General features: G+C 45.4%; 1 protein-coding gene across 11 annotated transcripts in view; it reads left to right on the forward strand.

The window, feature by feature from the left end:
• abca2 (ATP-binding cassette, sub-family A (ABC1), member 2) overlaps positions 1-26,365 on the forward strand; it is a 592,304-nt gene that overhangs the window by 359,423 nt on the left and 206,516 nt on the right. For all 11 annotated transcript variants that reach the window (XR_005943747.1, XM_041193236.1, XM_041193243.1 and 8 more), the window contains 4 exons: positions 3,919-4,047; positions 11,510-11,677; positions 13,717-13,813; positions 25,727-25,900. Coding sequence is in view for 10 of the 11 variants with exons in the window: in XM_041193236.1 (XP_041049170.1) it covers positions 3,919-4,047; positions 11,510-11,677; positions 13,717-13,813; positions 25,727-25,900 (568 nt within the window). In the remaining variant the exon portion in view is untranslated. The remainder of the gene's footprint in view (positions 1-3,918; positions 4,048-11,509; positions 11,678-13,716; positions 13,814-25,726; positions 25,901-26,365) is intronic.

Raw genomic sequence — 26,365 nt, forward strand, 5'->3', positions numbered from 1 at the left:
TGGAGGTGTGGGTTAGTCCCAGTCAGTTTTTCTATCACTGGAGCTTCAGTCTTAGTCAAGGATTAGTCAATCCCCTGTGGTGATGCACAGGGGAAGTTGAGGCTGAGTAGGTTATCAGGTAGAGTAGCATCAGACAGCAGGAGCTAAATTTTTTAAAATATATTTGTTCATGGGATGTGGGCATTGCTGGCTAGGCCAGCATTTATTGCCCATCCCTAATTGCCCTTGTTCAGAGGGCATTTAAGAGTCAACCACATTGCTGTGGGTCTGAAGTCACATGTAGGCCAGTCTGGGTAAGGATGGCAGATTTCCTTCCCTAAAGGGCATTAGTGAACCAGATGGGTTTTTACAACAATCACTGATGGCTGCCATGGTCATCATCAGACTTTTGGTTCCAGATTTTTATCTAATTCAAATTTTACCGTCTGCCATGGTGGGATTCGAACCCAGATCATTACCATGAGTCAGTGGAATACTGGTCAGTGACAATACCACTATGCCAACACCTCCCTTAAAATGGGATCAAGGCATGAAAATGTAGGTTGGTCTCTATTTTGAAGACATACATTCTGTCCTAATTTTGTGTAATGTGTATAGTTGATGGTATTTATAGTTAAACGTGAACAATTTGGGATTCAGTGAAGGAGGGTTGATTTGTACATAGGAATATCCAGGGAGCTGGACACCACCACCGACAGGAAGGTCATAGGATATACGACACAGGAACAGAATTTGGCCCAACCAGCTATTTGCTTCACATGAGCCTCCTCCGATATCCAACTCTATAAGCGTAACTCTTCTTCCTCATATGCTTATTAATCTCAAATAGGTTTCTTCTGGATTCCCTATGGGACTATCTTATGTTGATGTCCTATGGGTTTGCTTTTTCCCTCAAATGGAAATACTCTCTGTATACTCAATCAAAACCTTTCATGATGTTAAAGACCTTTATTAGGCCAAGAAAAAAAAGACTGCCAGCCTTTACATCCCTTCCTAATAGGTATACAGTGTCATCCTTGTAAACCTTTTTTGCACCCTCTCCAGTGCCTCCGTGGCTTAGTTGGTAGCCCTCTTGTTTCTGAGCTGCAGGGTTCTAAGTTCAAGTCCCGCTCCAAGGCTTCAGCACAAAAATCAAGGCTGATGTTCCTGTGCAGCATTGGAGGAGTACTACACTGTTGGACTTTTGGATGTGACCAAGGCCCTCTCTGCACGCTTAGGTGTTTGTAAAAAATGGTACTATTTTTGAAGAAGAGGAGAGTTATCCCTGGTGTCCTGGCCAATATTTATCCCTTAATTAATATCACAAAAAACAGATTGTCTGGTCATTGTCACATTACTGTTTGTGGGAGCTTGCTGTGTGCAATTTGGCTGCTCCATTTCCCACATTGCAACACTGACTAGACTTCAAAAAGCATTTCATTGGCTGTAAATCACTTTGAGATATCTGATGGTTGTGAAAAACGCTACATAAAATGCAAGTCTTTCTTTTCCTTTTAATAGAACATGGAAGTCAAAACTGTTCAAGTGTAGTGTCCCCTACAGCTTGACCAGTTTATAAAGTCTATTTGTGTTACAAATGTGAACTTAGGAACCCATGCAAAAAGCTGACAATAGGAAGTAAGATTTTATATACAGGAAATATAGTCATCTTTAACATATTATAGATGTGCTTTAAGCTGTTAGTCATCTGCTTCTTTCCGACAGCCTAATGGTGAAGAAAATTTTCAGCTCGTACAGCTAGCCTTGCAGTCAGCATGTGGTCACATCTGCTTTGCTTCCCAGATTTCAATTCAGACCCCAATTCAAAATGGCCCTGATGAGTAGAGTGCACAGTTATTAAATGGCCATTTGGTTACTATGAGCAGAATCTTCTGGGCCTGCTAGCAGCAGGAAGTTTGACGGGTGGGGAACTTAATTTGGCGTGAGACCAAAGATCAGTTTCCCAACGGCGAGATGAACTTAAGGAATTAAGTTCTCAGGACTTTTAAAGGCGGGTCATGCTTCCCAATTAACAATGCTGGGAAGTGCTTTGCATGGATTAGCATGTTATCCATTCTCATTAAAAGGCCTGCTCACTAGAATTAAGTTCCCCTTCAAATTAAGTTCCCCACCAGTGGGAAACTAAGATGTTAACTTTTACAACTGCGTATAAGTGGCGTGGACCTGGCGAGATAGACTTCCTCCATGAATAACAGTGAGTTACTGCTGCATCATCCTCTTTGGGGAGTGTCTGTCAATGCCAGGCTATGCTTGAGACCAGGTGGTGGCAGTGCAGGTTGTGTAGAGGATGACCAAGGGAGGGAGGACGGGTTACAGGGAAAAGGTGAAGCAGTGGCTGGGCAAAGTTGGAAGGGATAGTGCAGGCAGTCCGGGTGCCCTTTAAATATGGTGCACAGACTTTCGACCTCATGAGGTAACAGCAGGGATGGTGACTTCCTGCCTGTCAGCCATGAGAATTGGTGAGTCCTTCATGGACGCGTATTTAATGAGTTGAATTGCGCGTGGTCAGCCGTTCTCTTCACCCCCGCCCCCCCCCTCCACAACATCGGAAATCACTCTCACCGAACTTAGACTCCTGAACAGAAGATTCCAGCCTATGTCACTGTTCGGCAAACAGAAAAATATAGAAGATGTACGCTTGAAACCATGCTCACGATGGTGAACAGCGAAACTGACGGGAAATTGCTGGAAGTTGTTTTGTCTACTATGGGATGTCACAATACAACAAATCTCTTGCCTTACTTATGTTGAGACATGTAAATTATTTTTGACTGGAGCTGTTTTACATTTGTTATTTGCTTGGTTGAGTGGGCAAATTTGCTTTGTGTAATCAGGTATGTGAGAATACCCTTGTGCCATTTCTGACTTCCTTCTCTCTGTGAGGGAAGTGACTGTCCTTCACTTGGAATCACTCCCCTACTAACATTACAAAGTATTATTTTTAGGGGGACCTTAAGCACACATGTCACAGAAAATCCTTTTGAAGTCAACAGCCACACGCAAATTTAGAACTTCAAAAGGTCATTGACATATTGGTGGAGTGGGCAGATAGGTGGCAGGTGAAGTTCAATGTGGAGAAGTGTGGGGTGAAACACTTTGGTACAAAGAACATGGAGAAACAGTATAAAGTAAAGGATACTATTCTAAAGGGTGTGCAGGAGCAGAGAGACCTGGGTATATATGTATATACGTAATTAAAGGGGGCAGGACAGGTAGAGAGAGTTGTTTCTAAAGCATACAGTATTTTAAGCTTCATTGATGGCCATAGAGTACAAGAGCAGGGAGGTTATGATGAACTCATATAAGACCTCAGCTGGCGTATTGTGTACAGTTCTGGGCACCACACTGTAGGAAGGATGTGAATGCATTGGAGAGAGTGCAGAATAGGTTCATGAGAATGGTTCCAGGTATGAGACATTTTAATTATGAGAAAAGTTGGGACTGTTTTCCTTGGAGAGGAGAAGGTTATAAGAGGAGATTTGATAGAAGTTTGCAAAATCATGAGGGGTCTGGACAGGGTAGATAGGGAGAAACTGTACCCTCTCGTAAATGGATCAAGAACCAGAGGCACATTTTAAAGTGTTTTGCAAAAGAAGCAAATGTGAAGTGAGAAAAAATATTTTCGCACAGTGAATGGTTAGGGCTTGGAATGCCCTGCCTGAAGGTGTGGTGGAGGCAGGTTCAATAGAGGCATTCAAGAGGGCATTGGATGATTATCTAAATAGAAACAACGTGCAGGGTTACGGGGAAAAGGCAGGAGAACGGCACTGAGTTAAAATGCTCAGAGCCGGTGCAGACACGATGGGCCGATGGGCCTCCTCCTACACCGTAACAATTCTGTGTCTCTGTGAATTCCATTCATTCTTGGAAATGCTAATTAATACATTTGCTTGTGTCTGACTCTTATATTTTTCCCAGGCCAATGAAACGTTTGCCTTTGTTGGGAATGTTACACACTATGCCACAGTCTGGCTGAATATTTCCTCGGAAATCCGGACATTCCTGGAAGATGGCAAACTACAGGATCGCATCAGTTGGCTGCAGCAGGTAGGTGCAGTTGCATCCCATATCTATTTGTAACACAGCAGGGTAAATGAAGCCAAATGGCAGACAAGATTCAATGACCTTTGTTCACATTTCTGTCAAATGGTGAATGAAGAGCAATCATTAAAATCCTTTCAGTGAGTGAAATGACTTGGGGTTGACATGAATTTATATGCTGACTTGAAAGGCATTTATATAACACACCAGCACAGATCACGTGCCCTAGTGGTAGCATTAACTTGAGCTCATCAGGCTGTCAGAATGAACCCTTTCACCAATATAAATCTATTTAGAAAAGGAACTAGGTTATCCGTTAGCATGACCAGGAGGGTTGCATATTACAAGTTTAATTGTCTTTTAAAAAACTTGGGTGCAGAAAACAGTCGCAAACAAATTTTGCATCAATCCAAGTGCATAATTTATAAGCACACTGACACCATGTGTGTTTAATCAGAGTACTTAATGATGAATTGCTTCAAGAAACAGTGTTCTGAGAGGATTTTGAAACTCAAGAATGTTATCTGCTACTTAAGATAACTGCTATGGGATCATAAAATTTAAGATTTTTTTTTTAGTGCCATATTTTATCTCTTTGTTTCTCCCCCTCACTCACAGCAGTGAGGTCTCCTTTGTAGGGAACAATTTGAAGGGCCCCAACAATCCTCCACTCTCTTCGGTTGCCTACCCGGTCTTCATGGCTGAGCCTTGATATTGAGAATGTGTGAGCTCTTTGAGCAGTGGAGACACTGCAACCAAGCCTAATTATGATCTGCCTTCACTTGCTGTGACATGCCCTTATCCATTTTCCATGTTGCGACACATGCAAGTGTCTACTACAAATATTACCACCCTCTGAAGGACCCGTCACCAGCATTAAATATCACACTCACAGGATTACCTGTAAACATAAATATACTCTCAGGGGGCCCTTGTAATAACTTCCAAAAATCACTACCCAAGGCAAACAGTCCAATCATTCCAGTTGTTAAGATGTTCAACTTGCTTCAGTATTAATAATCTCAAGTTAAAACGTCATAGTTTCTTGTGAGCATGTAATCTCGGCTGGCACACAAGTGCAGTACCCAAGAAGTGCTAAGGAAGGTGTCACCTTAGGATAAGATGTTAAACCAAGGTTGAAGCTAGATGTAAAGGATCTGACGGTGTTATTCAAGGAAAAACAAGGTTTCTCTCCCATGTGTTCTGGCAAACATTTATTCTTCAACCGACACCATAGAGAACATAGGTCATTTATCTTATTGCTGTGTGTGCAACACCGCTATGATGCCTACATTATAACACAGTTCATAAGTACTTCATCGACTGGGAAGTGCCTCTGTTTACCCTGCGGTAGTGAGGTTCTACATAAATGCAAGCCTTTCCTTCCACCTTTTTCATGTTTCTGGGGTTTTGTACGCCCTGCCGATGACCATCTCCAGAGTCTGCAATTGGCCATTTTAAAGCTAACATGTTTGTGTGTTGCCGCTTGGATTCTAAGCAATACTGAGTCTGCCACACCATTGGTCTCTAAATCTATTGCACTGAAAAAGAAAACGTGAGGACAAGTATGTTTTATTAATGCACAGGATTGTCCATTCAGGCAGATGGAAACTTCTCATCAATTAATTCAACTGTGCTACGTTGTATATATAATTTGTTCATGTTCACTGGATGTTTCCTCACGGGAAAAAGGGTCAAATGGGAGGAAAGCTCAGACCATGAGGCCAGCAACCCTAATGCAGTCCCACTAACGGGCTTGAGAGTGTAGCTAAGGCCTTGACGTAGACAACTGGCCATGAAATGTAGATGGAATAGAGAAGAAACCATGTTTAAATTGATGAGTACCAGATCTTTCTGCACATTTTTTAGAACCGTGTTACCAATGTATGCACCTTGATTCAATAAACTGGAGAATATTTCTAAATTAAGGAGCTTTGTAGTGTTGTTTTAAGAGTTGAATTCTGTAGGCCCCCCTCCCCCCCTCCCTCTCCGCCTCCCCCTCTCCCCTCCCTCCCCCTCCCTCTTCCCTCCCTCACCTTCCCCCTCCCCTCTCCCTTCCCCCTCCCCCTCCTCCCACCCCTGCCCACACTCCTTCAACCTCCCCCCACCCCTCCCCCTTCCCCTTCCCCTCCCCTGCCCCCCTCCCCTTCCCTTCCCCCTCTCCCTCCCCTTCCCCCTCCCCCCCACCATCCCCCCCCTCCTTCCCCCCTCCTTTTCTCCTCCCCTCCTCTCCCCGCTCCTCCACTCTCCTCCCTCCCGCATCCTCCTCTTCCTCCTCCCTCCCACCTCCTCTTCCTCCTCCCTCCCTCCTCCTCCTCCCTCCCGCCTCCTCCTCTTCCTCCTCCCTCCCGCCTCCTCCCCCTCTCCCCCCGCCTCCTCCCCCTCTCCCCCCGCCTCGTCCCCCTCTGCCCCACCTCCTCCTCCCTTTCCCCCGCTTCCCCCTCCCTCCCCGCCTCCTCCTCCCTCTCCCCGCCTCCTCCTCCCTCTCCCCGCCTCCTCCTCCCTCTCCCTGCCTCCTCCTCCCTCTCCCCGCCTCCTCCTCCCTCTCCCCGCCTCCTCCTCTCCTCTCCCTGCCTCCTGCTCTCCTCTCCCCGCCTCCTCCTCCCCCCACCACCTCCTCCCCCTCCAGTTCCCCTCCCCCCTCGCCCCCACTTCCCGTCCCCCTCCCCCTCCCCATCCCCTCTCCCTCGTCCCCTCTCCCCCTCCCTGTCTCCTCACCTCCTCCTCCTCGCCTCCTCCTCCCCGCCTCCACCTCCTACCACCTCCTCCTCCCCACCTCCGCCTTCTCCTCCTCCTCTCTGCCTCCACCTCCCTCCCACTGTCTCGTCCCTCTTCCGCCTCCTCCTCCCGCCTCCTCCTCTTCCTCTTCCCTCCTGCCTCCTCCTCCTCCTCCTCCCTCCTCTTCCTCCCTCCTGCCTCCTCCTCTTCCTCCCTCCTGCCTCCTCCTCCCTCCCACCTCCTCCTCTTCCTCCTGCCTCCTCCTTCTCCCTCCCACCTCCTCCTCCTTCTGCCTGAGGCGGGGGAGGAGGATGAGGCGGGGGAGGAGGATGAGGCGGGGGAGGAGGATGAGGCGGGGGAGGAGGATGAGGTGGGGGAGGAGGATGAGGCAGGGGGAGGAGGAGGCGGAGAGGCGCGAAGGAGGAGGTGGGGAGGTGGCTGGGTGGAGGTGGATGCATGGGGAGGAGGAGAGGAGGAGGCGGGGGAGGGGGAAAGGGGACGGGGGAGGTGGAGGAGGTTTTTACCTTCGGCCTTGGGGTCTGTTCTTCTCCTGGCTGCTCACTTCGCTGCTGCCTCCGCTGCTTGCTTCGCCCATGCTGAATTCCCAATTAAGCTCTGGGCCCCATCTGGTGGCAGCGGTTGGTCAGTGCTTCAGGACTGAAGTCAGTACTTCAGCTGATAGCTGCACTGCCCACACCGTGCCACTAGATGGACTCCAATTAATCCAAAAGTACTGTACCTGTATAGTGAGCGTAACGTTTAAATTGTATGCATTATTGTATCTCTTTATATTTAGGGATGCATTTTACTTAGCAAGTTATTTTAGCTAGAAATACACTGTGCTGCACACATATAGTACAGTATTTCAACTTGTACATTGTTTTTTTTCTGGGCAAGAAATGTCTGAAGGAGCTTATCTCCAGCTTTAACATTGATTCCTGTGGGAACATATGATTCACTTAAAGTTGTTTCATTTAAAGTTGCAATTCTCAGGAATGCAACCGCAACTTTAAATAAAGATCTACTGTAAAGATTGCATAGATCAGTGATTTTTTAACGCTTGTTTGAAAAGATGCTGAAGAATATTTAATAATAAATAATGGCATGCTTCTCAATACTTCCATAAAAATGTAATCCAGCCAGTGCTTCCTCAGGACTGTAATTGCAAATCATGACCAAAGTCTCCTCAAAGAAGGTTGCTGCTCGCTAAGAATCAGGGAGGGCTGAGAATTACTGACTGACAGCAAGTTGCAGCATTTCCACATCAAACCGCATGTAGGGTTTAAAGTTGAGAAAGGACTTCATCCCATGCTTCTGAAGATCAAATAATTCAGATCCCCCAGCTCCTGCAATGTTGTTGGAATAATGATTCTTGCGAATCAAATTAAAATTTCTTTGATTGACTGCAACTGCAAACTTTTTCTTTGTAATTCTTCAAGGAGACAGTGTGACCGATACGAAGTATAAAAGAATGAGCAGTAATGAGCTGAAGTCATTAAATTATATAAAATATTGAATCGTTTATAGAAGGTAAACACTGATTAACAGCTGAAACTGCACCGAGTTGAAACAGATTTCTAAATTTAGAACAGCAAACAGAAATACCTTCCTCAGAGGCAAATAGACAATCAAGGTAACCAAGTCCATTCACTATGTGCACACAATGGAGTCGAACAAGAATCCTCAAGATTAAATGTAAAGAAAGGAAAAGAAAAATAAAGGAGAAAAGATAGTCACTCGTAACCTAGGAAACACGTGTCAGTTGGGTACACTCACCTCTGAATCAGGAGGCTGTGTGTTCAGTTCCCACTCTGGAGACTTGAGCACAGGAACCTCGGAGTCACCCCAGTGTTGCATTGTTGGAGTTGCTGCCTTTCAGATGAGATTTTAAACTCAGGCACCGTATGCTCTCTCAGGTGCATGCAAATGATCCCATGGCACTCCTTAAAAATCAAGGAAGTGGTGTAGTGACCAATATTGACCGTATAACCAACATCATTCAAATAGATTATCTGGTCATTGTCACATTTCTGTTTGTGGAAGCTTGCTGCGTTCAAATTGGTTGCTGTGGTTTCCTGCATTACAACAGTGACTACTCTTCAAAAGTACTTCAAAAGTGCTTTGGGACTTTTTTAAAGGTGCTTTATAAATGCTTGTCTTTTTTTAACATGACACCAGTTGGTGCACAGCAAATCCCCTTATTCAGCAATAAGATAATGACCAGTTCATCTCTTTGTTTTTAAAGAGATGCTAGTTGTGGAATAAAGATTGGCCAGGACACAGGGCAGAACTCTCCTGCTGTCTTTGAAATAGAGCAATGGGATATTTTATGTCCACTGAGAGTGCAATCAGGCCTCGGTTTAATGTCTCGTCTGAAAGATGGCACCACCAACAATGTAGTATTTCCTCAGCCCTGTTTTTAGCCTTGGTTTAGTGCTGAAGTTGTTGGAATGGGACTTGAGTGTACAACCCCCTGGCTCAGAGATGAGAGTGGTACTCACAAAGCCACAGCTGACAAAGATGACACAACTGGAATGGGAGCCAGTGCTTAGGACAGGTTCCAGGACCCATAAAACTGCAGGTCACAGATCCTGCTCATAGGTTAGAGTTCACCTTCACTACGTTGTTGGTTACTGTAAATTGCAGGAGTACTGAGGTTTTACCACCAACAGCAAATTATCAAACACAAACAGTAATGATAAAAATCATTGTGTGTGTTCACTTCAAACAATTAGAATAGAAAGAGTGAATTGTAGTCTGCTCTACCATTCCAGGATGTTCTAAAACCATCTGTGAAGGTGTTAATGTAGTTCACATGTTGTCAGATATTCTTCTCCATCTCTGGTCTAATCATAGTCATAAGATCAAAAACAGAGGGTTGAAATCTGGAATCAAAACCTGACTTAAAGAAATCTTTTGGGATTTGGTTGTGTGCCAGTGGATTTTTTACTGAGCAACTGGCTTCTTGTTTTTGGTAATAAGTGACATAATTCTGTTTGATTTCAGCTGTCACAGAATTGGATTTGAGCTTCCCAATACCTCATTCAGCACTCAAACATTCCCCATTCTGAAACTTCCAAAGCCCTTTGGGAAATTCAGCTAAGTGAGAGAAAGCTTTGCTTACCAAATGGAAATGCCAAAAATGTTTAGCTCAATGAGGAAAGCTTAAACTTGTAAAATAAGTTAAAAAGCTGATTGTTTTCATATCCTCCGTTTTGCACTTTAAATCTAAGGGGGAGGGGAGGAGGAGGGGCAGGTGTAGCATAATTTAACATTGCTGGGGATACAAACTGGGCAATAGTGGATTGAAGAGAGGTAATTGAGTGGGAGATATAATGGGTGATCGATCCATACTGTGCTCTCTGTGCCCCTGTCAAAGTTGAATTTCTTCCCCATGTTTTTTTTTAAAGCACTACTTTTTCCAGTAAATGATTCAAATAGCTTTCCTATCTCTCAAGTTAAAGCAATACCAGACTTGGTGTTCTGTGGGGAAAGCTTTGCGTCTTTAATGCCTAGAGTGGTGCCCTGATCCACAATGCCAGATGTGTGTGGATGAACACCCAAAATTATTTTGCATCAATTCAAAAAATGGTAGCACAACTGTCAGAATTGTAGGAACTTCTGAGCTCAGTTTTTATGCTTAATGAGGGCTGTTGGCTTTTAGAAATGGAATTTTTTACACTTCAGACATCTGATACCATCATCAAACAGCCCAGGGTCAGGTATAGCACAGTCAACAGCACACTAAACAATGGGCTTAGCTTCAAAAGACAGACCAGCGCGCACAGTGTGAAGATTGTTTTTCTACCACGCACACAGTGTGAAGTTTGTTTTTCTACCAGCAGTCATTATTGTGACTTTGCTGGTTGTGTGTGCGCCAATTTAATGCCAGGTTTTCTTGAATTATGAGTGCTGCTGTGCCTTCTGGACTGAGGCTTGCCCTTAAGGGAAAGCAGCATGACATCACTAAAAGGGAAGTGTGTCATGTGGTCCAGGTTCAGTTTCACTTTGGTCTGTGAGCAGAGCGCAGCACACGCAGCTCTGCTTTTGATCTCTTCAAGCTTTCTATCCATATATATATATATATATATATAATATATATTCTCATGTACCTAGTTTAAACAAATGAACCCACAATATGTTTGCATAATCCTTTGAGTGATCGGTGCTTTTATATCTATATAAAAACATGACAAGGCTATTCTATTTAAGACCCTTAAGGAGGATCCTGAGGAGAGGAGACTTTGATTGGATCAGCCTAGTCTAAACATCTAGTTCCAGAGGTGAAGCCTTGAATGTTATTTTTTTAAGCAGATCTTTTTATTGAATTTTTCTGGAAGTTGGGAAATTTGTTGACTGTCATCATTCCTCTAAATGTTGAACCAAAATGTAACCAGAAAACCATATACAATAACTGTGTCATTGGAATAATTTCAGACTTTATATGGAACAATTAAACAAAAGAATATCCTAGCAGTAAAACGGATATGGTTTACAGTCAGGATTAATGCACTAATTTTAGACAACACAGACGTAAAGGAAAACTGATGGAAAAATATACTTTCGGTGTTGACTCTGACTTCAAAACATTCACTAACCAATTAGCCTGTTGCTTTGCTGCTTGCTCACAGATATACTTTATAAGTAGCTAAGTTAAATCAAATGTAGAAGCACACAAATTGAATCTGAAGCTTATCTGAGATAGGTAAGTTGTACATTTCAAACCTTTTGCTCCTTTTTTTCTCTGCAGTTTACCTCCGATCTGAAAAAACACCCGGAAGTCTTGAACGCCTCCGATAGCGACATCATCAGGAATTTTATCAACAGCAACTTCTCCATGCCAAACTCCAGCACGTTGCTCCAACAGCTGGACACCATTGACAATGCAGCCTGCGGCTGGATCCAGTTCATGTCCAAGGTTAGGATGCATGGAGTAACTTGAACGTAGTCTAGGGAACTTTGCTGACAAACTTGCTTCCTGGAATCCTTGCGCTGTTTACACCTCTGCAATGGACACAGCAGAGCAATCTGTGCAGTTCTGTGCCCATCGAGTCTGCACCAACATGTGAGAAACACCTGACCTACCTACCTAATCCCATTTACCAGCACTTGGCCCATAGCCTTGAATGTTATGACATGCCAACTGCTCATCCAGGTACTTTTTAAAAGGATGTGAGGCAACCCACCTCCACCACCCTCCCAGGCAGTGCATTCCAGACCATCACCACCCTCTGGGTAAAAAAGTTTTTCCTCACATCCCCCCTAAACCTCCTGCCCCTCATCTTGAACTTATGCCCCTTGTGACTGACCCTTCAACTAAAGGGAACAGCTGCTCGCTATCTACCCTGTCCATGCGCTTCATAATCTTGTTGCTTTAATTTGCACAGAAAAATAATCAATTCTTGCTTCAATTTGCATTGAGAAAGAGAACTAGAAATCTATAGTGGGAATGAGTCAATAAAACCAAATTTATCTATATATTTGGCAAAATTTTAATGAAAGGCATAATGGGCTGTAACTTCCAATGGAGTGGCAATTGAGTCGGATTGTCACTCAGCTGGAAAGTACTCACCTAAAAATCTAGCCGACCCTATCCCGTCCGACCTTACAACTCAGGCCAGGCGAGATCTGGACAGGGCAGTGTGCTTCTGGGACCTATCATCGAGGACAGCTCAGTCACAGGTAAGTAAGCCACACCTCCTTTTTATGGCACTAGTTGCCGTAAACCAGATAAGTTTAAAGATCCAGCCAGGTTTAAAGGCCTTTGATGATCCAAGGAGAAGGTAAGTATATAAGCTGAGTGGGTAGGATTTGGGGAGTGGTGGGGGTTGGCGGAGGAGGTGGGTCTTATTGGGTCAGGTCTGGGGGTGTGGGGGATTGGGTCAGGTTTGGTCAGGGGCGGGGTTATTGGGTCAGGTCAGGACTGGTGTGTTGGGCCGGGTCTAGGTTGGGGGGGAGATTGGGAGTCGGGCTATTGAGGGATGCGGGTGGAGTCCCATGGGGGCAGGAGGGTAGTCCCGTGGGAGGGGTGATAGTAGCGGGATGAGGGGGAGTCCCATTGATGGTCAGGGGTGTTGGGGGAGTCCCATAGGACGTCAGTGTGGGTTTATACAATAGTTACCCATAAGCTAGAAGTGCTTCTAATTCTTCTAACTTTTTCTGGGTAACTATTGATGTAAGACAGTTGGAACCATCTGAAGTTTGTGATTTAAATTGCATTTCAGATGGTTCCTAGTTCAGGACAATTGTCCATCTGAAATTTGCACTTTCTGGACAATTGCCGTGCTAATCTTACCTGGGGGGAGCTTCTGGGGAGGGGGAGGATGGTTTCTCAGCATGTTTTTGGGGTACCCCCTAGTTACACTGACCTGGAGCTTGGAAGTTACGATCCAATATTTCAAATACTCTTCCAAATAAAGTAAAAATATGTCATTTTTTAAAATTCTTTGGGGGCCATGATGGAAAAATTAGTTGACTGGAGACATCTGTTGGCTGATGCAGCCTTTTTAAATGCTGATATTTCTTAGAAACCTTTCAACATTCGTTTATTTTTGAGGGAAAATTTATTTTGAACCCCTGGGTCATATATTAAACCCCAACTCAAACAGGAGGTGTGCACTTGCTTCCAGACCCTTACCAATGCCACTTGTAATCAGCTAGTTGGTGTACAAGGATGCCCCTGAGCTGACTCTCCCAGTCTCTTCTTCCCCAACACTCTGTTGAAGTACCTGTCCTCAGCCATGGCTCTATGATTTTCCAGAAGATGAGATTGACCTTTTCACCCTTCAGTTTCTCTCAGGAATGGGCCATTTGCCCAGTTATCATCTAAGAGCTTATAGAGTTCACCCATTGAGGGCAGGTAAGATTTAATAGCAGTTGAGGCTGGGATTTAGTCTTAACTATGTCTTTTAATCTGTTGCAATCGTTTTGATTTTGTTCATTTTGTTGTTTCTACAGGTGAGTGTGGACATCTTTAAAGGTTTCCCCAATGAGGAGAGCATAGTGAACTACACCTTAAGCCAGGCATATCAGGATAATGTCACAGTGTTTGCCAGTAAGTATTTTATACTTGTAGCTAAGTTTTGTTGGTTTAAAATTGGTTTAAAAATGATTATAGCAAAAAGTGAATATGTTACTCCTCCCTGTCATATTGCAGATATTTACATTCCTAAAAAGGCAATCCCCCTTTACCCCATGACTAGATCCATCCACATAATATAGCTGAGATTCTTCCTTTCTTTATCATTTCACGGGATGTGGACAACACTGGCAAGGCATTCATTACTCCTGCCTAATTGGTATGGAACGGAGTGGCTTAGAGGTCATTTCAGATTTCAGAGGGCAATTAAGAGTCAACCACATTGTGGTCTGGAATCACATGTAGGTCAGACTAGGTAAGGATGGCAAATTTCCTTCCCTAAATGATGTTATTGAGCCAGATGGGTTTTGATAACAATCGATGATAGTTGTCATGGTCACAGTTACTGAGATTAGCTTTATATTCCAGCCTCTGTTTTTTTATTAATTGAAGTCCCATCAGTTGCCATAGTGGGATTTGAACCCAGAGCATTAGCTTGGGCCTCTCTTCCAGTGACATTACTATTACTCCACTGTCACCCTGTCTCAGATAGATGGAAGGATAGGATGGGATGGGATAGGTGGCGGTTCTAAACTGATGGCAGCAATAGGATAGACATCCAGCACTAAAACCCAGGATTAAACTTGATTCCCCTTGTTTAATGGCACTGCATGTCAATGCTAAACCAGATTACCTGAAGGTGAGGCGAGTAGGATTTTTCAGACAGTTTGGTTGATTGTACAGAATTATGGTACATATGTTGGAAGAATTATCTCTCAATGAATAAGATTGAATGTGATCTGCTGTTGATTATTACTGGGGGAAAACTTGACCTCCTTTCATTGCAATGGAATGAGAACAGACATGTTCATCTATGAATTGTTGCAATTTTTTGTCATGTATGTTAGCAACAGGGTCATAGCTGATAGAGTACAGCGACGTAATAATCCAGGGCAGAGGCTGCAGCGAAGCCTGTCTGCAATTCCCTGTGGGGCTGACTTCAGCTGGTCATAGATCCTCCGGCCCTGATAATCCATGTGGTTTTCTTGGCCCCTGCCCTAACCACAATGGGAGACCGGAAGAACTTCAGAATTTGAAAGCTGCGATCTTTTGTTACGGTTTCAATTGAACATCTTTAGTACATCTTTCAGGTTTGTCAGTTGAAACAAGCAGTTTTTGGGGGGGAACGATTCAATATATGTTTCCCTTCATAGGGATTACATCTAGAATTATATTTAGAACAGGAGTAAATGGTCAAGATCACTTATCAATTTTGTGCATATATTAATATTAAAATTAGAATAGCAGATATGGTTTCTGATACTTGCCAGTTGAAATGCCCAATATGATGGTTTTGATAGATTAAATATGGAAAAACTGTTTTCACTGGTAGGAGGTCAGTGACTAGTGGACACAAATTTGAGGTAACTGGTAGAGGAACCAGAGGAGAGGTGAGAAGAAATTATTTTATTATGATCTGGGATGCACTGTATGAAAGAGTGGTGGAAGCAGATTCAACTATAGCTTTCATGAAGGAATTGGATAAATACTTGAAGGGGAAAAATCTTACAGGAGCAATAGATTAATTGAATCATTCTTTTAAAGAGCTGACACAGGCAGAATGGGTTGAATGGCTGCCTTCTGCGCTGTAACATTTTATGAAATGGGGTCACATTAGTCGACTGCACGCTGCTCCATTTAAATCTGACAGCGCTCACGTATGAAATGATATTTTCTGAGTGTTGTTGGAGCTGCACCTATCCAGGCAAGTCGCGCTTCCCTCCTTGAGTAACTCCGGAGGCTGTAATTGGAGCAGAATTTGGGGAGACCTGTGACCAGAAACTTTGGCACCACAGACCATGGATACAAGAGCAAAGCAGAATGGTGCTTGGCATAGAATTCAAATAATTGTTCTTTTATTTTTTAAAAAAAAGGACATAACTTCAGAAAGGGAAAATTAATTATCCTCACCCCCCACAACAAAGAACCTTGTTGAACTACAAGCCCATACGAATGGTTGCAATGTTGAGAGAACTTTTTAAATAAATGTTAAACGTTGCCATGAAGATACAAGGTCCCTGTGACAACATTCAGTGATGTCTTTACATCAGGGTGTTATCTGAAAGCGACAAACTTGCTCATCTATTTTCATCCCAGGAAACAGAGTGGGGAATCGTCCCAGATTTGCACTGAGTGTGGTAGCGTGCGGATAAAATGACAATTTACCCATCAGCTGCAATGACAGCTTTTCAGACCGTATTGTCCAAACTCGCTGCATTAATGATCCATTCCTGGGAAATACACCGTTTCCATGGCGGGTGGACTCTCATTTGCCCGCCACGCCATCATCTCGCCATATCATCATGCCAGGCACCATATTTAAAGTTCAGCCATGTCCAGGCCTTTCAGTGCTTCTAGCCCAGGACCACTGCAAAGAAGACATAGCTCTGAAAGGCAAGAAGACTGCAGCCCCCTGTTCAATGATATGTCCCTCAAACGCCTTTGGATGCAGTGGAGGCTCGCCACGATGTCCTCTACCCGCGCTCTGGCCGCAGGATGGGCAACAACATCGCTAATCTAGCTTGGGAGGCGGTGGCAGCAGTGATCAACATCTACGCCCTGCGAAAGAGGAGAGCCACCTAGTGCGGCAAAAGGATGAATGATCTCCTCCGTTCCGCCAGGGTAAGTCACTCTTCTCGTCACACTCAACTCACACACTCACAAACCTATCACACATCCACAGGGACCTCACTCACTGCCAGTTCAAAGGACATCACCATTCACTCTCACACTCACCGTCATTGTCCTTATCCCGTCCATGGGACACTCACCACCACAAGTGCAAGGCATATTTATCATCTGGCCTGGCAGGCACCCTGCTTATACTCTCTCCATCTCTATTTATGCAGGACAAGCTGGAGGGAGAGATCGCAGACTGGTGGAGGAATTTCTGAAATCAGGGTCCTGACGGACGTTGAAAACAGAGCCATCTAGCTGGCCAGCGAGGATCTGGACTGTCCCTGTGTTGATAGTGAGGTCGGTGCAGCTGTACCAAGTGAGGATCCAGCAGTGCAATAGCCAGCAGACAACCATGCTGTGAGTGATGTGTCCTGTTTCATAGGTCACTGCCATGGACTAATTATCTCCCCTGAAGAAACTTCTGAAGAGGAATCTGGAGGCACCCTCCTTGAAGTCCCATCACAGCGCTCACCCACACCCTCCACCAGCGCAGAGACACACACCTCAGGATGACCTAGCTTTAGAGTAGCCTTGGGATTAAAATCTGGTGAGCACATCTCATTTTCTGATCCATAGAAGGTGGTGCAGGGAATTCCCAGATGTCCAGCACTCGGAGGACTGCTAGAGGTCAGAAAATTGCTGAGTCTGAGTCAGATGACGAGGCTCTGGACTAGATCATGTCACAGTTGCTGGAGCTGCAAGGGCAAGCTCAGAAACATCAGGAAGGGATGTCCGCTGCACTCCTCAGATTCCAAGGTACGATGGAGGAGTCTATCCACCTTCACTCTGAAGTGATAGCACTGGCATGCCAATGCCCTGATGTCAACACTGTTAGGATGGCAGCCGCCATGGAGACCTTGGTCCAGGACATCGCTCCTGCACTGCTGCGCGGGCTCAACTCCATCGCTGAAGCTATAGTTGGCCTCCAACAGTGTGGTCACGAGAGGGGTGTGGGGCAGCTCAATCTCACTCCAGTTACCTCTTCTTCTCAAGGAGACAGCCAGGGCCCCTTGGCCACACAAAGTGAGGAGGATCAGCAGGTGCACATGCTGGAGCCATCTACCCAGGTGCCTCCGAGAGTGCCCAGTCCATCCGAATCCCTACTTCCTGTGACCCCTGCAGCTCCAGCCCCACAAGCCAAGGAAGGTGCCACTGCCACACAGCAGGCCCCTGAAAGTAGGCCGGGGCACTCCAGGTCTCGGCCTCTAGATGACGCCCATCAAGGTCATCACAGACAGGGTGTCACAGTCAGCAGGCTGCCTCCACCTTTGCTGTGGATGTCCAGGGAGAACCAACATGTAGCAGCAGGGTTAGGAAAGTTAAGAAGATGTAACTCTTTCGAGTACAAACACGTTTCCATCTGTTTCAGATGAAGTTACATTGTTTCAGAGTTTGCCATTGTGAGATTTGAATTCTTGATCTTGGGGTTACAAACCCAGTACCATAACCACTTGGCTATTTAGCCCAAGCCTAAAAATAACGCAGTATTGCTTCTGCAGACAACATGTGGTTACTAAAACCAATCAGAGGAGCAGAACTTGCAACTGCAGAAAATAGCCTTCTGGCAGCGGTGGGATTCAAAACCACGCCTCCGAGGAGACTGGAGCCTAAATCCAGCACCTTAGACCGCTCGGCCACGCTAGTACAGAGCTTTAGTTGCACAGCCTGGGCACAGGTATTAATCACTTGTATATACTGTTTACGATTGTCAATGAACTCCCAAGAATACCTCCTTGTCTATGGCTCCTTGTTTGTGTCACTTAGATGTGAAACCTTTCTGCACAGGATAAAGCCAGGTGTCTCAAACCAGGGCCTATTCCCTGTGCTTTGAGTAGCCTTCATAGCAAAGTGATGGTCGGACCTCACACTCCCTGGACAGATTACAGGTGCCTGCACCTCAACAGTGCTTTTCATTGCTGCCAGAATGTCGTAGGCAGGCGTCACAGAGTTCCGTCAATCACACTGTGTGCTGTCAGCACCTTTGAGATGGGGCTGGACCCATCTCTTCAGCATTTGTGAACAGTGACCCTGTGCTCCTGAAGAGGTCAGGTGCTGAAGGCAGACAACAGATCAGATGCTTTTAAAGTTTCACGGCTGTGTCTCTACGACGTGACCCTGATCACAGAGCGCAAGTGAGCTGCCCCCAGCCGAACAAGAGTCAAACATTCACTGAGGCTATGTGAAGATTTGTGGATTGTCCTCACTGCATTTCATCATCAACCTCCTGAAATCAAGTGACGATTAGGACCTTCATTGCGTCTCCATGACAGGAACATGTTCACAGAGGGTATGTGCGTTGCCATATGTCAGACTGGAGTTAAACATTCAGAGATGCAATGTGAGGATCTTAAAGAGCCTCCACATTGTAGCAGATATGAGGACCTCCCGAGTGCACCTGCCTCCTCTGGCTGGTGCGATGGCCTCATCGCCATCATCGTCCCTTCAAAGACCTCCACACCATCCCTGTCGACGACCTCCTCATCGGAGGAGACCTTCAGCTCCTCCATCTCCTTCTCAGCCAGCTCTTCTCCCCGTTGCAGTGCCAGGTTGTAAAGGGCTCAGCAGGCAACGATGATGTGTGACACCCTCTGTGGACTACGTTGCAGGGCTCCACCAGACCGGTCCAGGCACCGGAATCTCAGTTTCAGCCTCCCGATGGTCTGCTCCACAAAGTTGCAAGTTGCAGCATGAGCCTCATTATACCTTCACTCTGCTGCAGTCTGAGGCCTCTACGGGTAGCCCTTGTCCCCAAAGAGCCATCCCTGCAGCTTCTATGGACCCTGGAAGACTTCAGGAATCTGTGATCAACTGAGAATGTAAGAGTCGTGGACCCTCCCTGGAAACCCTGCGCAGACCTGCAGAATGCATTTATGGTGGTTGCACACCAGCTGCACATTCAGCAAATGGAAGTCCTTGCAAGTGACATAGTTGACCACATGTTGCGATGGAGATCTGAGTGCCACATGAGTGCAGTCGATGGCACTCTGTACCTGTGGAAAACCTGAGATCTGGGCAAATCCAATCGCTCTTGCATCCTGACTTTCCTGGTCCCAGGTGAAATGCACAAAGTTGTGTGCCCTCGTGACGATGGCAACTATGATCTCATGGATGCATTTCTGGTTGGAGGGTTGTGATATCTCACAGAGGTCACCTGTGGAGCTCTGAAAGGAGCCACTGGTGAAGAAATTGAGCATCACAGTCACTTTCGCGGCCACTGGCAGTGGATGCCCTCCATGGCGCCAAATCCTGCAGTAGCTGGCAGATGTGACCAATTCGTTCCCTGGACATCTTTGGCGACATTGGTTCTCAGTCATCTGCAGGAATGAAAGGCAGTGTCTATAGCCTCTGGGTCTAGCTAGGTGCCAACTCAGTGACAGCTCGCTGTGGTTCTTCAGTGGCATGTGCAAGAGCCCCTTTCGCCCCTCCTTCCAGTGGGTGCTGCCCCTCCCTCTGCCCAGCCAGGCATCTCAGTTGCTCTCTTGTTCGTCGTCTCCGCTCTCTGTACACCACGAGGCATACAGGTAGTTCATCAGGCTCCATGATGCTGATGTATTTCTCTTGCAGGATGAAAGAGAGCGACGCATGGTTAACATGGGTGTATTAAGAACCTGTCTTTGGTAAGTTTGAAGGCTCCTTAATGCATCCCGGAGCGTGCTGGCCACCACTTGGATGGCCAGAGATTAGTGCACTGCATGGCTGCCCGAAACCCCACCTTCCTCCACCTCACTCCAATCAACCTTTGCCCACTGGACTGCATGCTGTGCTCTCAACTCAGGTGCAGCATCCTCATAACCCGCACTGCATGGCTGCATTGTTAGCTTGAACCATGGAGGAGACTGGTCCAAACTGGGATGATGACATTGCAAGGGACTGTGAGCACCTCCACCAGTGACTGCTCCATGGCCAGCTTTAGCAAGGAGATTGTACAAAGTGTCCAGTAGTCCAACTGCTGTGCCGTCCACTAAAACATTCATTACTTTACTGTCTGTGCTGGAGGGGTGAAAAGCTCTGGAGCACTTGGTGGCACTTTGATGCCTCTGCATTGCTTGAGTGGTCAGATAAGCTAGAGGCCTTACACTCATCATATCAATGTGGCTGTGCCTGAACTGCTTCATCTGCAGAGGAATGGCCACTTCATACAAGGTGTCCCTAATGTGTGGCTGCTTCTCTCGCACATTCCCTCCTGCACTCTGCACATGCTTGTACGCTACCTTCAACCACAGGGCAGCCTTTGCAACACCCAACCCCCAAGTCATCTCAACCGCAGGGCAGCCTTTAACCACCCCCAAAAGTCATCTCAACCACAGGGCAGCCTTTGTCCCCCACCCCACCTTCCCCCCAAGTCGCCTCAACCACTGGACAGCCTTTGATCCCAATGTGCCTCAAACTTGAAGTCCAGCAGGCGACCCCCGCGAAGGCTCCACAATGTTACTGTGGACTCACATCCCAGTTCCCCTCTAAGTGCAGCCTGCCAAGTGCGCACCTTTTATATGCTTTATGAAACACATCAGCATGATTGGGTGGGCGGTTGATCCAGTGGGAGGGCGAGGGGGGGAATGAGCCTTATAATGATATGCTGATGTATTACAATGAGGTTCCCGATGTCCGATGGCAGTCCAAGTGGCTCGCCATTGACAGGCTGAGGGGACGATCCCAAACTGGTTTCACAATGTCATGAAACCGATTTTTGGCTGCATTGTCACATCATCCGCTCACATCACCGAACATGCCTGACGTCAGCGGACACGGATGATTCCGCTCAGAGACATTGAGGATTCCAACCAGTGAAGTGGGCAAATGAATAGCAATGTATAATGTATAGATTTTTACTTTGAAGATACGCATTCTGAGTCTGAGTCATTCTGAGAAAGAAACAAATGACCATTATTCATCCGCTCTGCTCTCTCACTCATTTCCAACTCTATTTCAAAGAGCTCCAAGTGACACTGCTGAATGAATAATTACCCTTTCTTATCTTCTTGATTGAAGAAGAATGTCTTCATTGGGAAAGACACAATGAATGGCAATGTCAAAGATTAAATATTTCTGCCTGATAAAACCACCGGTCAAGTCAAAAAGTAGGGCAGCTAGTATGATAGGTAGGGTTTACAATTCAACCACTCCTTCAGCGGACTGAATGTTTGGAGTAGATTTTCCTCCCCGAGGAAGTGAAATGTTTAAGTTTTCTTGCCAACCCATCTGATCATACAAGTCAAACCTTTAAAACATGTCCTTCAGTGTTTAGCTAGTTGACAGAACCTGAGTCAATGCTGAGACTGTGGTACTAATTTTTCAGAGTGAGATGACAATCTCGGTGATTGCTACCCCTGGCCTCCTCCTCCACCCAGACAGTTTTTGAGCACTTTTATGCTTGAGCAGTGCAACTCACTGCACCCCATAGTCTTATCAAACCTGCTAACTTGGAGACCTGCTCTCTACCTGATAATAAACAAAGTAGACAGGCACATTTACAACACTCTGGTGAAACTAGATGCAGTGCCAAGCAAGAGAAAGAACTGAATCTGAGAAGGATATGTTGGGGCTGAGCATTCAGAAAATATTATTTCATGCATAAGGGCTGTTAGATTTAAATGGAGCAGCGTGCAGTCGACTAATGTGACTCCATATCATAAAATGTTACAGCGCAGAAGGCAGTCATTCTGCCGATGTCAGCTCTTTAAAAGAATGATCCAATTAATCCATCGCTCCTGTAAGATTTTTTCCCCTCAAGTATTCCAATTCCTTTTTGAAAGAAGCTTGGAACCATCCAGGACAAAGCAGTCTGCTTGACTGGCACTCATTCCACCTCTTCAACATCCACTCCCTACTCCACTGATGCATGGTGGCATCAGTGTGTACAATCTACAAGGTGCAATGCAGCAACTTGCCAAGGCTCCTTAGACAGCACCTTCCAAAGCCCTGACTTCTATCACCTAGAAGGACAAGGGCAGCAGATGCATGGGAACACCATCAGCTGCAAGTTCCCCTCCAAGCCATTCACCATCCTTACTTGGAAATATATCGCTGCCCCTTCACTGTCACTTGGTCAAATTCCTAGAACACCCTCCCTAACAGCACTGTGGGTGTACCTACACCACATGGACTGCAGCGGTTCAAGAAGTCGGCTCACCACCACCTTCTCAAGGGCAATTAGGGATGGACAATAAAAATGCAGGCCTGGCCAATGATGCCCAAGTCCCATGAAATAATTTAAATTAGAGCAGTTTGGGGCCTAGTTTCTGTATGATCTTTCCTTCTTCCTTCCATGTGGGCTAGCTCAGCCTTATGTTTAGCACTTCCCATAGTGACACAGCCATGAATGGAGATTCGATGGAAGAACCTTATAAGCCCCATGAGGCACATAGAAGCCAGAAGCTATACGAACTGACAGTTAATATGGTAATGTTACCGAGTAATCCAGGAGGACATGGGTTCAAATTGCACCAGGGTGGCTGGTGGAATTTAAATTCAATTAATAAACCTGGAAGGTAAAGCTGGACTCAGTAATGGTGACTATGGCGACTATGATCAATTGTTGTAAAAAACCCATCTGGTTCACTAATGTCCTTTAGGGGAGGAAATCTACCATCCTTACCCAGTTTGGCCTACATGTGACTCCAGACCCACAGCAATGTAGTTGACTCTTAACTGCCCTTTGAAATGGCCTAGCAAAGCAACTCAGTTCCAAGGAAATTGGGGATGGGCAAGAAACCCTGGCTCTGCCAGTGACGCCCTTGTCCCATAAAAAACTACTTTAAAATATGGGCTTTATAGGGTCACTCGGCATGTTGGATTGTTGGTGTGTGATTATCTTGACTGTCTTGGTTTGAATGTAAATGTGATCTGGCAAGAGTGGCTTAGTTGGGTGGAGACTATTGGGGAAGGGGAAAGAAATTAATTACAATCTTTTTAGATAAAAGAAATTGAGCATGCAAAATATAGATTCTGAATTGTACTTAATATCAGCTCTTTTAAGTAAACTCATGATGGAGCTTGGCATTTACCTAGGTGACCGCTCTCCACAGGGCGTGTATGTAAAGGAATTGTCAAATGGCCTGGAACACACTGCCTCCTGAATAATCTTCCTTTCTATTTATATTTGCTTTCTGATTTTAATGCCGCTTCTAATATTTGCCAACTCCAAAGAAACATTTAATTAAATGAACAGAGAAATTGGTGCCGAATAATATCATTACTAAACACTTGCACAGATGAGTGCCACAGTTAACATTTCAGAACAATTAAAGTGAGAACCAAGACCTATTTCTCATCAGCCTTGGGTTTTTAAATCACTTGTCATAAGTGCATTGGGACGCAGCATCATCAGCCAGCTGAGCACCAATTAAAATCAGGGCTGAAATTTTATAATCACTGCCATGGGTGAAGTTAATAAATAAACCATGCAGGAAATTGCACATGGTTTCACTGAAATAATTGTTTAAAAATATGTATTTTTTCTCCATGGATCTGTGAACCCCTGCAGTTTTCATTCAGAAACAGCCTCCTGGATTTTCACCACTGAGGTGGGAAATGTGAGTTGAGAAACTTCCCGACTCGGCCCGCCCACCTCAGGAGAAAGTGCCCGCAAGGGCGGGATCTTCTTTGCCGGCTGGTGGGTGCAGGCTGGAGTCGGGGTCAGAAAGAAGTTGGAGGCAGCCACAGGGGCCGCTGGGTGCGGAGGCAGACTGTTTACTGTCTCGGTACTATGGGACTTTGTCCCAGTTAAAATAAAAACAGGCCTTCCACCCTTCACCTCCCTCACCCTTCCACACATTCCCCAGGCCTCATCCATGCCACCTCATGTCCCCCACAGACCGCTTATGGCCTCTGATTCTCCACATATCAAGGTAAGGCATTCCCACCCACCCCCTATGGCCCGTCATACTACCCATACCAAGGTAGGGACACCCAAACAAATCCTATGGTCTCTCATGACCCCCCATGCCAAGCTATGACACCGCCATGCCCATTCACCCAATATACAGTAGATAGAAGCACTGGACCCAATAGTAATAGTAGGATGCATAAAAAAAGTTTAAATAAAAGTCATTCATTGATAATTTTCCACTTTCTTAAAAAAACTTCTTACTGCATGCCAGTAAAAGTATCAATCATCCAGGCCCTTTAAAGTTTCAATAGCTGAAACTGCAGACACTTGAAACCTCTTAAACTTGTGTAAATAAACATTGTGCTTTGATAGTATAGATCAGAGAGCCCAGAACTGTCAATCAAGAAATGCTTTCTCTGGGGCTCAGGTGTTTTATAACTCTAATGGATGCCTGGCTGTCAGCTAATAATACATAACAAGGCTTGGCTGACAGCTTAGATATCCATTCCAGTTCTAAAACACCTGAAGCTCAGAGAAAACATTTGTTTGATTGTCAGCTCTGACTCCCTGATCTCTGCTGTGAATTGCACAATGTTTATTTACACAGTATTAAGAGGTTTCAAGTGCCTGTAGTTTCAGCTATTGAAACTTTAAAGGTCTGAATGATTAACACTTTTGCCCTGTAGTAAAAAGGAGTTCTGTTTAAGAAGTGGAAAATTATTGTTGGATGACTTTTTCTTAAAGCTTTCCTTTACGCATCCTACTGTCACTATAGGATTCATTGCTTCTATACAGTGTATAGCGGGTGAATGGGCATGGGAGTGTCATAGCTTGGTATGGAAGACATGAAAGAAGGTGGAGGGGAGGGCTTACTTTAGCATTAGGGGACATGGAGGGCCATAGGGAGTGGGTGAGGGATGCATCCTTTAGTATGGGGGCCACAAAGAGGACTTTTTGAACTTACTTTTTAAATGTCCCCTCATGTAGACTATGGATCGTGCTCCTTTAAGGAGCTGTGAGCCACGAGTCCTTTAAAACATGGACTGATTCCATGAAATTTGTGGAGTAGGATGTGCCAATCCCCAGAATGGAGCGGGGCAAGTTAGGAGTTCAGGGTGCAGGCTTTTGACCTGAACCAGCTCACACCCTTTATAGCCACTCCCAAAAATCGGGCAGCCTAGGAGGAGGGTTAGGAATCTCGGAATCGGGACCTGCCCACCATTTTTAAAGGGTACCCAGTTGATCCCAAGTTGATGAAAATCCAGTATTGAAATGCAGACATTTGAAATTTTCTGAACACGTACATTTATTTTACCCCTAAGGTGTGATATTTCAGACGAAGGAGGATGGCACACTGCCCCCTCACGTTATGCTGAAGATCCGCCAAAACTCCAGCTTTACAGAGAAAACCAATGAGATTCGCAGGGCCTATTGGAGGCCAGGGCCGAACACTGGAGGGAGATTCTATTTCCTGTACGGATTTGTCTGGATACAAGGTGGGTTCATTGGGGCGCATACTGTGCTTCTTAATCAGCTGTTGATTGCTCAATTTTTAATAGCTATCTCCCTACTTCATTTTTCACCTGTCTATGTTTTAGTCTGACCATGCCTTGGCCCTCTTTAACCTGTACAATTGCCACTGGTTAATGAATGCACTGTTGTGGGGAGCGTGATTTCAATTGAATCTTCCTCCACCGCACTCTCAGGCAGTGCATTCCAGACCTTAAACGCTAGCAGCATTAAGAAGTTTTTTTCATATTGCCTTTGCTTCTCCTGCCAATTTCTTTAAATCTATGTCCTTTCATTCTCGATTCTTTCATGAGTGGCTTCTCCCTACCTACTTTATCCAGACCCCTCATGATTTTTAAAATACTCTTTCGGGGCTTGTACCTTACAAAGAATAAAGTAACTACAGAACTGAAGGCTTGCTGATGGATATTTTTTTTTTGCTATTTCCCAAG

This window comes from Carcharodon carcharias, chromosome 8 (genome assembly GCF_017639515.1).
Source record: "Carcharodon carcharias isolate sCarCar2 chromosome 8, sCarCar2.pri, whole genome shotgun sequence".
NCBI lineage: Eukaryota > Metazoa > Chordata > Chondrichthyes > Lamniformes > Lamnidae > Carcharodon > Carcharodon carcharias.